Source organism: Colias eurytheme, chromosome 16 (assembly GCF_061535395.1).
Source record: "Colias eurytheme isolate Ceu_HAF_F1 chromosome 16, ilColEury1 Martin Lab GWU primary, whole genome shotgun sequence".
Classification (NCBI taxonomy): domain Eukaryota; kingdom Metazoa; phylum Arthropoda; class Insecta; order Lepidoptera; family Pieridae; genus Colias; species Colias eurytheme.
In genome coordinates this window covers 7,363,354-7,376,257 of record NC_142995.1, presented here as the reverse complement: position 1 = coordinate 7,376,257, position 12,904 = coordinate 7,363,354, and the positions used below count along the sequence as shown (strand labels likewise).

Here is a 12,904-nt window from a genome sequence, read left to right as displayed (position 1 = left end):
CCATAAATTGCTGAAACTCATAACCATAAATAACTATGCCCTAGTTGTAGCGCGATTACTACAATAGTAATATAATCAGACCACGATAAAGATTAAGCAGTAGCCTAATTGAATATTGTATTGACTAACTTCTACATTTTGCGTCACTGCCGCTAAAAATAATGTTTTGTCATTCATAAACAAAGAATCTAGAGTCTAAAGTCTACAAAAAGATACAATTTTCATATTGCAAAGGTAAACAGTCCAAACATTATTTTAATCTTGGATTAATAACGCCTTCCCATGTAATGAATCCTATGAATTTTGGATACATAAAAAGAATGCATTGTAGGTATATCTGTAAGACTACAAAAGTTGAATAGGTTTTATAACTGTATGCAAATTTCCCATAGTATAACGTAATAAGTAATAACACAGATTCCCTCACAAAAACACAGTCATTTCGCAGAAATCAATAAGACGGAAAGCCGGGAAAATTGTAAATTAAAATCCGAGTCACGTACACATATAGTCAAAGGTTCGTTTCCATTTGTTTTTTACGCGAAGCACTTCCAAATTGTTGGGTTGAATAAAAGTTTAGTATGTGCTCCAAGATCTTTATTTTAGTACTAAATGTAACATCTTATTCTCTAATGCTGTTCTCTTTATATGTTCCTACTAAGAAAAAATGAAAAATTACATTGTGTCATAACGAAAATTGAAAGGTGTCCTACACAACCCCTTTCAATTAGGTTTCAAGCAGAGGTAAATCAATTGCTGTCTTTAACAGTGAATCACTAAGTATTTGGTTCACTAACACAGCGAATCAAGTAGACCTACGAAAGAGGAAGATTTATAAAAAATACCTTTAAAGATTATATTTTTCTCAGAAATGCTCAAATATACAGCAACTAGCATAACAGAAGATCAACGCCAAAATTTAGCGCATTATTTTATTTTACTTCTAATTTATCTACACTTTAATATCAATATAAAATGCAAACTGAAATATTCTTATCGCAAAGAGCCGATTTTCACAAAATGGCTTTCACACTGCATAGCCCCGGCCGATGTCCATTCCTTAGAATTGCGCGGTAAGCCGCAAATATAGGAAATATTTATATATTTCTTCTGTAAAACTCTTTAGATCATTTTTATAGCTTGGCGGTGTTATTTGAATTTAAGTTTGAGTAGAGGCTATAATAAAAAAGTAACCCTATGTATTGTTTAATTTTCTCTACCATCGCAATACCGTCACGTTATGGAGTGAGGCGACGATTTTGGTATCTTTGAATCTGGCCAAAGAAGTTCCACTTCTGACACGTTCTATAGAGATAATTATATGGTTTACTTTTTATTATTAATACAGTAAATTATATACTATATTTTACCTCTGCATTTTTATATTAACTGTCAGGAAATATATTTTACATGTTATTAAGAATATTCTAGAATTATTTATAATATGAAGTGTCTTTGTTCTAGATAGATCCTTTTTATGAGTTAAAGAAGCTTCTTCACTCCTCGTTAAAATGTAGTAAAAAGTAAAATATGGATGTTACTTTAGAAGGATAATCTAACACGAATAACGTGTATAATCTTATTAATATTCAAGAGCCTGCCAGCCAGAAATATTTCTTACTTATTCATTCAAAAACTTTGGCAAATTTGGCATCTACTGGACACATTATAATTGAATGTACAATTACTCTATATAAATTGTAAATAACTCTACACTGATAAATTCCTTCTTCGGTATGGCTTTCCCTATAAGTATTTGTATCAAAAGATACTTTGACAATTTACGATAAACGCGGACGTCTAAAAGTCTGACCAAAAGCGATGAATGTTCGTAAGTGGTTGTCTAATTAATTCGAACAAACACCTGATGAATTCCTACATCAGTATCATTTATCCTATCTTTGTGTTTGATAGCTACAAGATACTTTTACAGTTTACGATTATACGGATGTGTAAAGGTCCGACCGAAAGCGATAAACGTTCAGCTGGTTGTCTAATTAATTGTAACAAACACCTCTCTACACTGATTGCATAACTTACCCTCTCTTTCTATTTAACAGCGATAAGACACTTTTACAATTTACGACTAATCGACGTGTAAAAGTATGACCAAAAGCGATAACCATTTAGCTATATAATTAATTCAAACAAACACCTCTCCGCGCTGACTTAACACTGATACCTTCAGCTTCAGTATCGCTTGTCCTATCTTTGTGTTAGAATGTAATGTTAATTTAGCGCAACAAGTCCAGCCTAGCGCCTGTCAGATAAGCACCTCAATGCCGGCGTGTATCCGCTCCGGTGACCCGTACTTACGAGCGATTTTCATAAACAGCTTACGTTAAAATTAAGGTAGAAAGACTCACTTCCACAGATGTTGTTTTGTCTATTAGTCATGTTAGTCATTGGTGAGATAGAGTAAATGCTAGAAATATATTCAAATACAAAATCAAATAATAATAATGACTGGCCCTTGCCTACCTTCTGAATTCTTCATTGGACCACAGATAATATAATACTATATATATTGGACATAAAACAAGTCATATGATACGATAAAAATAATTTCTATTATACAAATAAAATTACTTAAACCAAACAGGTTGCTATGTGTGTCCGTATACATGTCATCCTTATCAAATTTTGTATAATTCGAATGTAAATTTGTGGTCGGTTTAATATTAAAGCCGCTGGGTACACAGTCGTTACTCTTAATAATATGGCACAAAGGACCCGTAACATCGCCTGTAAAGCAAACAACGTACACACATATTTGGAGATAAAACTACATAACATTCTTTACACATTACAGCATAATAGTGTGGAACTTTATTTTTTGAATATACTTAAACTAAAATCGTGCAAAAACGTTCATTTTTTTAAACTCTATTTTTGCCAACAATTATGTTAACAATACATATGGATGTATTTTGTTCAAACACATTAAATAAATCGAAATTGCACGCACCCAACCTCCAAACGAGGACATTATAAGCCATCAAAGAAGGGAGAAATTTCGCAATTGTCGGGTTTCAGCATGTTACGTCAAAATAACGACAATGAACGAAATAACAATGTAACTCCTCCATATGTGCTTATATCATTACTTTTCACGGTAATATCCTCAAGTTATAACTTCTTGGCCAGACGCGCCAGCATAAATTGACCCTTATCACGTATAGGCACAGTATTACCATATTTCCTACAGTATGGCGACGAATGTACTTGTGCAGAGAAACGGAGGGGAACTGGCGGGGGGTCGGGCGACGCGGGCCGCTTAATGCAATCACGCTGAGTTTGCATTAACTATCGCGAAAGGACGACACAGTCGTATTTTTTGTGTAATTATTTTATTATACATAGGTACTTACATATTCTATTATGGCGCGCAAAAACTGTTCCGTTTACGGATGTAAATCTACATTGAAATCCCAGATGGAAACAATATTTCAGAAAGATTGTATTAATTGTATCTGTTGAATTAAAATCAAAGCTATGTATATGTTGTCCTCATTATTTTCTAATCAGATTGTACATCCCAATGCGAATGCATTACTTAGTTAAATGTTATAATATACAATTAAGAACATCCAAAAATAGTGTCCACGTAAATATTTAGCAGTGCAATATCTGTAATTATATATTTATGAACAAATAATTACATCAGATTTAATAATCGCAATTATTTTGAATGTACATATCAATAAATGATTTCATCATAATATTAATAATCACAATTGTTTTATTTCCCATTTGTTGCAACCCTAGCGTATTTTCGTGTGGCAGCGTAAGTACCTACGCTGGCGGCGGCATCGCGCGACATCAAAGGCGATTCCTTACTGTAGGAAATAATATTGTAATACTGTGGTATAGGTCAACAAATACTTTATAAGATGTTCAAAGGTCCGAACGAACTGGACGATTTATACAATACTGTATTCTTATACCGTTTTAAATAGAATAAATTATTTGTTACAACGTTATTTCCTTAGAATATTTATTTTAAATATCGCAATTTATATTTATAACGATACTAAGAAAACAGATTTTATTTCAAGTGTAGTCGAAATTTCGTCCCAAGAAACTGTACTTAATTGAAATTTTAATATTCAGAAAGTGAATTCAGCATGTCTCACCATGAATAAACCATTAATGTATGCGAATGAGCTCTCCATCAAAGTACCTATGGCTGCTGTAGTGTAAAATATGCAAATTGAAATAAATCTTCAATATTTTTATCCTTTCAGGATTTTGGAACCTCCAATATAAAAAAAAAATATGCTTACCTCATCGTAAATGAAGTTGTCGATCTCTTCGAGCGGCCGTCCGTATAGCTTAGGCGGGAAAGGTTCATATTTTCTCGGTAAGCGAGCTCCGTCTTCGACACTGAGCCGCCGCCGGGGCATGAATCCGAACTCTCTGACCAACTGCGCTCCCCTCGACCCCGCGCGCTTGGCTGACTCGCGCGTGAACGGAGTGACGACCGCTCTGGGCTCGTCGCTGCGCCCAGGCGGGGGCTCCGAGAAGGTGACATCGAGAGGGATCCGCAGCTCCTCCCTCCGCGGCTTCGGATTCTCGCACTCCGTGTCGAGCGCATCTTTGGACTGCGACGCCGCTAGCGGTGCCGCCGCCTCCGGGTTGGTGGCCTCGAGCGTCCGTACTATTTCGCCGAGCAAGCGTGAGCCGTCTATCTCCTCCCCTGGCGAATGGAGCGGCGCCGGCGGCGGGAACGACAACCGCCTTTCGTCCTCCTGCATTCCGCCGCTACGTCAGGCCCATCGCCTCGGCCCGACGCACTATTTCCGGACCGATGACGTCATTTTCGATTATCACAGCCACCTGAAAAAAGAATACGTTTCAGAAGTCATAATTTAACGCGATGTTTACAAATACTGCATCTGGCTTATGAATTATTCGAACGAGCGATGATATAAATTTTTGTTGCCGCTAAAACTCTTTGTGTATATTTTCGTGGAAATGAAATAGACGCTCACTGCGCGGTGTTCTCATAAAACATATTATACAAGAAAATTTTTACTCTTTTGTAAAGAAACTGTAATAATAATTTAATACAAAAAATAAACAAATACAAAATGCATTATACAAATATGCTATGATGCAAATCATTCAACAGAGTTCATGGTAAATTCGTGTGAAATCCTATTCACGTGAGTAAATCGTATCAATATACATATTTGTTTTCGGTACACGTAACGTATCGTTCTATCGAAGTTGGATGTTGTATGGACTTGCATATTTTGGACACAACCAGTGCTTTATGAATTTCAATGCACTCGAGTTGTTACAAAAATTCCCTTCGCAAAAACTTCATGCAATAAATATTCAGAGTAACTTTTTTATTTTTCGCAGAATCAATCAATCTTATGTTTAAAAGACCTCACCTGTTCAGATCTTAAAATTTTGCACTACTACTGTGGAATATTAATTTATAAAACAATTAACATCGAACCCTTAATGAAATAAAAAAATACCCATACCACACCAAAGCTTTTCACAATACCCATTCGAAATTTTTATCAAAATAACTTCATACAAAAGTTCACTGAAATCTGCATTGGCGCTCGCCGATCACAATTTTAGTGTTCTACGCGTTATTGGTAAAACCAGATAGGTTTCATAAACTTTTATTACCTTCCAACGTTGTCGCCTAACATTATTGCTTGCTTCTATACTTGTGGTTGGGCTCAAGTTAACTCAATGCCTGCAATTTAAAGGGCAAGAAAATCCGTTTGCAGCTCACTTTCTTCCACAAGCTTAGCATAACGAATGCCTTTGAGAATACAAACACTTCTGCAGAATTTTCTAGTAGTTTTGTGAACGTAAATATATTTACAGTGCAGTTATCTGCGACATCTTCGTATTTTTAGCTAGTACGGAATGATTCGGTGAAGATTCACTGGGCGGAAAATTGTTTCTGAATAGAAAGGTTTACTGTTTTCAATATTAAACGACTACAGAGCGTTTATTTATTTTGTTATATTGTTAGAAAAAATGTTAGGCAAAAAGATGTTGTTGTATTGTAGAAATGTAGAAAATAGAGCTATTATTTTAAACATGTATTTTATGTTTCTGATTATTATTAGCTTAGCTTACTGAACTTTTTTATAAATTCATGTTTGTAAATATAATGTAAACCCACACTTTTCATCTGACTATGGTAAATTATACCAGTCAATAAGTAAGTAATTAGTGTATTTTATGTTATTTAAATATTTGGGCAGTAATTTTATAATATAATCGAACAAAAATAAATACAAAAAATAATGCAAGATTAATTGTTACTGTCATTACTTAACAGCAACGGTTTTTGTTGTATTTAAGCATTTAAGAGTTGAGAATATAAGCTCTCTTGTGTTAATACTTTATACTTATTAGCCGTATCCACTTTTATATACATTTTTATACAGATATAGCCATATTATAGGTCATTGCCCGACGTCTTCGTAGATATAATAAGTACTACATAAAATTGTATAGCGTTTAATTGTTAGTTTGTTGTAACTCATGAAATCTTAGAATGAAATTATATTATATAAATTCATTAATAGAGATTTCTCGTATCGATATCAGTAAAAACAATATCGTGTTATAGGCTCTAATTTGCTGTACATAATATATTAATTCAACTCTCTTTTTGTGTGGTGGTTTTTTTTTATAGAGACCTAATTTTATTCCTCCGACCATGTAATACTTGCGTAATACAAAGCAAAGGATATAATAAGCTTTTATAAGTAAAAGTTGAACGCTTTCTTCAATTTATCATGACATCTACCTGTAAAATTCAGAATTACCTTGAAACCTCACGTGCACCAACTATTTAGGAGGATGATCCATGTTACGAGCCTTATATGTAAATTATAATTACATCTTATACATAAGCTTTTGCACTCATCGCTTATGTAAACTTTACATGCTTGTTTCGTGCTAGATAACATCTACACGAGGTCACGAGGATTCTCACTACATTTACTGAGAGTTTAAAGGGTGAGTTGAATGACCTATCTTGACTACGGTGTTTCATTATCTTCATATATGATAGTAGGTATAAATAAAATAAATAAAAAAGGCTTTTATTTCCATACTACATATTATGATAGAAGTATAATTGAATTCAGTCAAGTATCGTTTTTTCAAGTCATCGTCCTTTACTAATAAATGTATTCCGGAATCCGGATCAATCTTGCCATAGCACGATTACGCATTGAAAACACAAATAATAGTCTGTCATATTGTTTAAAACTTTTACAAAACTAGGACGTCCGTAGTTTGTTTTTCATTAGAACTATACAGTATACAGCTATTATTTATTTTCCATCATTTTAACGGCGAAGTTTACATTTCTTAACATAAAAAGCTCTTCAGGAGTTGTGAAAGATTCACGACGTGTCTCCGAGGAGTCCGCGTTTCTTTGCGGATTGCACTTATGAACACTGGGTTGAAGTGGGAGATACAATGGATATATCAAATGCAGTGCACTCTGCACTTACAATCAATTTAAGAGTGTAAGACGTTTTCGCGGTACGATGCTTTGTGAGTATTGTTAAAGATTGTTGCAGTGCTTATTTCTTTACCTTATCTTTGTTATAAAAAACAATTTTACAAACTATTACTATTAGTTGGTAGTGACCCTGCCTTCCAAGCCAGAGGTCGTGGGTTCGATTCTCACCAAGTTAATATTTGTGTGATGAACATAGATGTTTGCTCTGTGTCTGGGTGTTAATCTACACTAAGGCGCGGGTCAAACACAAGCGGCGCGGGCGCGGGCGTGCCATAAGCGCACCTCTTGAATCTGTTTTGCACCACGTCCTTCTTATACATTTTGTATGAAAGAATTTTGGAAAGGCGACGAGGCGGTACGCCACGGTTGCGCCGCGGGCGTACCGCAGGCGTACCGCAGGCGCGCTTCCCCCATCGCATCCAAATAGAGGTCAATTCACGGTCATACACAATCAAAAACAAATCGGGTGGTAGGAGACGGTAGCCTGTCAGTCAAAAATGTGTTCTCTCTGTGTGGAATTATATAGAGCTGCTATTACATACCCTTCTTCGTTTTGTTTTTAAAGGTGAATTGAATTAATCGATTAAATGATTTACACAGGTGATGGCAGTAGGGAAAGTGAAAATGAAGAAGAGCATAATGAAAGTTCCCATGTATTTACAATGTCAGAAATAAAGATAATCCTGATTTTGATTGTGTTTTTTATTTATTTGTAATTGTAATAATATTGTGGAATGATCAGTACTGTAAATACTTTTGAACTGAGATTTTAATGATAAGATTTATATGGTTTAAATGTAAACCTGTGTTTGAAAACCATATTTTATCTATACTAATATTATAAAGAGGAAAGGTTTGTATGTATGTATGTATGTATGTATGTATGTATGTATGGTTTTCACGCATAAACTAGGTACTGGACCGATTTTGATGAAATTTGGCACAGATAATCTTTAGACCCTGAGAAAGAACATAGGCTACCTTTTATTGCGAAATATGTACCACGGGCGAAGCCGGGGCGGAAGATATATTTGCAATCGTGGGGTTATCCTCGCTATTTACTTACAAGGAATTATCAAAACAAAATCGTTACTTTCAAATTAATGTTAATCTCTTTTAGCACAAAAAACATAATTTTACTAAATTATGCATGAAGAAAATGCATTTAACCACTCTATATAAATATCATTTTCGGACGCCAACAGCGCGCCCGAGGCGCGCCGGCAGCGCGCCCGATGCGCGCCGCGCCGCTTGTATATGTCCCGCGCCTAATATTATAAAGAGAAAAACTTTGTTTGTTTGTTTGATTGTAATGAATAGGCTCATAAACTACTGGACCAATTTTGATGAAATTTGGCACAGATAATCTTTAGACCCTGAGAAAGAACATAGGCTACCTTTTATTGCGAAATATGTACCACGAGCGAAGCCGGGGCGGACCGCTAGTTATCTATATATAAGTATTTTTTTATTTTTTTTAGTATTTTGTCCATAAAACAAGCGAAAGCTTAGTATGGGATCAGATAGTGCCATGTGTGAAAATTGCCCTGAAATATTAATTTATTTATTATTTATGTGTCACATAAGGTCACATTATACAATTACATAAATTTTTATTCCATAACAGTTCTTGTGAATTTATTACACAAAAGCGCTACATTACATAGATACAAAATTAATAACTCCGTATGATACTTTAAATCTTATCATGACTCAGCCATATTGTGTCTCTGAACCCTACTCTCCACTAAACAAAAAGACCAAGTCAGTAACGTCTAATAATAATAAATAACAAACAATCCAACGTCACAGTTTGTTCTCAAGATGGCCTTCCTTTTGTTTACGCACAATCAATTTCTCGCCTTTGCCCTTTACAGGCTTGTTCGGTGTTGTATTCAGTTTTATTACTTCTTATTACACAGTTAAATGTGAAAGTTACATGAAATGATATTTTCCTTATATTCCTATTGAATATGTACGGATTAAATCTCTGATTTGTGTGTTTTGAATGCTAATATATGACGTAAGCTTAGTCGTAAGTTTCAATTGAACTTGCAAAATACTGAAAATGAATGAGGAACTTAATCAGCGTATATTGTGCACTCTTTCAACAAATATGAATGGACTAATTGTGATGGGAACGATGACTAGAACATTTTATTATAATATATCTAGCATTGGGTTCCGTTTGTTTTCATTCATCAACACGTTTGAAACATAACTCGCTTGTTGGTGACATATTTCAATTGAAACGCAACAATCAAACAAATATTACAAAGCAAGTAAGCGTGTTTGTATGTAACACGTAACAGGAAGGGAAGTTTAAATGAAAAATCCGATGTCGTCCCGGGTGTGGAGGCATGGATCACGCTAATATTTTATTTTAAAACTTTGTGATTCTATGCTGAAAGTTTCACATTTCAAGTCTCATTTTAAACTACGAAAGAAGAATCTTGGTTTTCAGGTCGTGAGAAAGCCAAATAGGTTTTGAAAGTATAGTACCTTTTGCGTGTACATTTTTGTAGATGGCTGTGGCCACCTAGATTGTGATTTTTGAGTAACTAAGTTTCAGTCATTATCTCATAGATTGCACATTTAGTTAATTGTGTGATTATATTAATCCAATTTGGTTTACGTTTTTTATTAGGTAAATAGAAATTACATCATATCTATTTTTTTCTGTTAATCTCATATTTTCTTGCATTGCCAAAAAATACATAATCTTTTGGTCAATATAGGCGTAGGTAATTTCATTCTACAAAGATGCAGTTCCCACGTCCCTAATAATATTAAAAATGCGAAAGTAATGCGAGCCACGTTCTTTTAAGTATGTTTAAAATATGCATACTTAATATTAATCCATCAAAACAACTAAAAATAAATATGTATTCATTAATATTTTCTCTCATTAATATCGATGGATTATCGCACAAATAGGTCAGATCATTTCCTCTATCCCTTGAACGCTCGAATCAACACTAATAGTAGAAAGTATTAAGTATTCTGTGCTAATAGATAAAAACAAGAATAATATATGCGCTGTTATAATTTTAATTAATTGTTATATCGCTTGGGTAAAACAAAGCGAGCATTAACTCAAATGGGATTTATGACACTAACGTGATATGGGTATGTATTAGTTAAGGAAATTAATGCTGTATTTTATTGGAATATTTATGACAGTTCCAGTGTAGTTAACAGTATAACCGACCTCATTATGTTTAAAACTTATCGTGGTAAATGGAATAAATTTGATGATTCAAAAGAGATTAGAATAAGTCTAATTGAATAAATAAATGTTTAAATTTAACTCCTACTACTCCTACTCATGTTTCGGTTAAATATACTTTCAGGACAGGTTATTTGACTTAACCTATGTCCAAAATCCTTATAAGAAATACTGTAATTGGTGCTTATTACAGTACTGATGGAACTGGTAGTAGGTACAGTCAAGATTCATCAAAATCCTTTCAGTAGATTTGAATAAGAAAAAGACTTTCGCATTGTATAGACCTAAATATTGGATACAGAATACAATAATACAATCATTGAAATAGAGAAAACAACATTCGTACTTATCTAATCGAACTTAAGACACACAACGCGATGTAGTTACATAGTTATCTAACTCAATGTTTCATGTACCCGTGTTCACTTATAAAATCACTAGCAACAAGCAACGAAGGAAGTAATTGCTAAAGGAAAGTTTGTTATCAGCGAAGCGCAAGTGTTGGTTGAATAAACAGCTCCGATCAATTTAACGATAACACCCTACTTAGTAAGTCTTTACCTAACTCGACCTGTCGACACTTGTTCTAATTAACCGCTCCATTTACTACGATTTATGGGCTGATTTGTTTCAATTATCCATTTTCGTTGATTTTAAAATTTTCCGTACCCTAAAAAGATATAATGTTACCATTATCCGTCCCCAAGTAGCTGCTAAAAACGACATCTGTAACATCTACAAGAAGAACTTACAATATCTTTGCTTGAAATATCTTTTGCCGTATGAGCAAACTGATTGGCACCAGTTGAACTGATGCCATGTTTGGTAGACAGATTCTGTATATTTGATATATTTTCATGTATGGACAACAAGTACCTAGATACATGTAACCTAAAATATCTGATATTAACTGCGCCCAACTTACTGTGCTCAAACGTAATATTTACAAACCAAGATACAGCTGTATGCTTATCAATGAAATTTTTCTTTCACTTATACTATGCAGTCATGAGTATCATTAGTATTATGTAGCATTAGTAGTTACATCATCGTTATATCCAAACTTTGCCCCTTGTTTAATAACAGACTAAGGTATTCCTTTAGATAAGCATATTTCGAGATTTTCAAGCCGCAGCGGGCCGAGGCTCGATACCTTTGAATCTCAAGCCCCTGTTATCTGAAGTGATTCTTTGAATCTTTCACCTTTGTTACTCACCTAAGGAATATCCTGTGTATATCTTTAAGAATATTGTCTCGAGAGAGCTTTGTGACTTGGAAATTCTATTTTAATCGTGTTATATCACCGTGTTGGATTCATTTATTTTCCTAACAAGGCCTTAATATCAATACTTAAATCTTGCTAAATTATAGTCGAGTCATTGCAGATTTACAATTTGATACTGAAATATAAGCTGCATGTTTTCCATCCGACTATGTTGAAAGCGATAAAAACATACTTAAATCGTGCTATCGATAGGTAGAGCCAAGGTAGAGCACTTGGAAAGACAAAACAAACTACATATAATCATTGATTTTCAATTCTTGTAGATCATTTCCGTAGAAAATTACCTACAGTCCTCTAGACAACACAAAATATAATTATAATGTAAAATAGATAAACTGACACTGATTGAATTGCACTAATTATAAGAGGTTAACATAATGATAAACAAAGTGTTGCATCGAAGGCCGGACCAAATTGGTATAGTACAAAAAAATAAACAAGGACATAACAAATAAGCTCAAACAAGACACAAAAAAGAATCAGGACAATAATTCTTAGCATTGTAAATGTAATATAATACACTAGATTTCCGCCCGCGGCTTCGCCCGCGTTTGCAAAGGAAAACCCGCATAGTTCCCGTTCCCGTGGGATTTCCGGGATAAAAACTATCCTATGTGTTAATCCAAGTTACCCTCTATATGTGTGCTAAATTTCATTGTTATCGGTTCAGTAGTTTTTACGTGAAAGAGTAACAAACATCCATACATCCATATATCCATACATCCTTACAAACTTTCGCCTTTATAATATACATTAGATTAGATATTAGAATATAGATATAAGTTATTACTTTATAATAAACCTTATAAATTGACATCTTTCCCTCCGAATATGGTCATGCGTTTCTGCGTTTCACTAAATCCCGGCGGAG

General features: G+C 34.2%; 1 protein-coding gene across 2 annotated transcripts in view; it reads right to left on the bottom strand.

Annotated features, from left to right (window-relative positions):
• LOC149901906 (sodium channel protein 60E-like) overlaps positions 1–4,945 on the bottom strand; it is an 88,359-nt gene extending 83,414 nt beyond the window's left edge. For both annotated transcript variants that reach the window (XM_090110786.1, XM_090110785.1), the window contains exon 1: positions 4,287–4,945. In XM_090110786.1, coding sequence (XP_089966912.1) covers positions 4,287–4,757 — 471 coding nt within the window. In that variant the 5' untranslated portion in view covers positions 4,758–4,945. The remainder of the gene's footprint in view (positions 1–4,286) is intronic.
• Between the last annotated feature and the right edge of the window lie 7,959 nt (positions 4,946–12,904).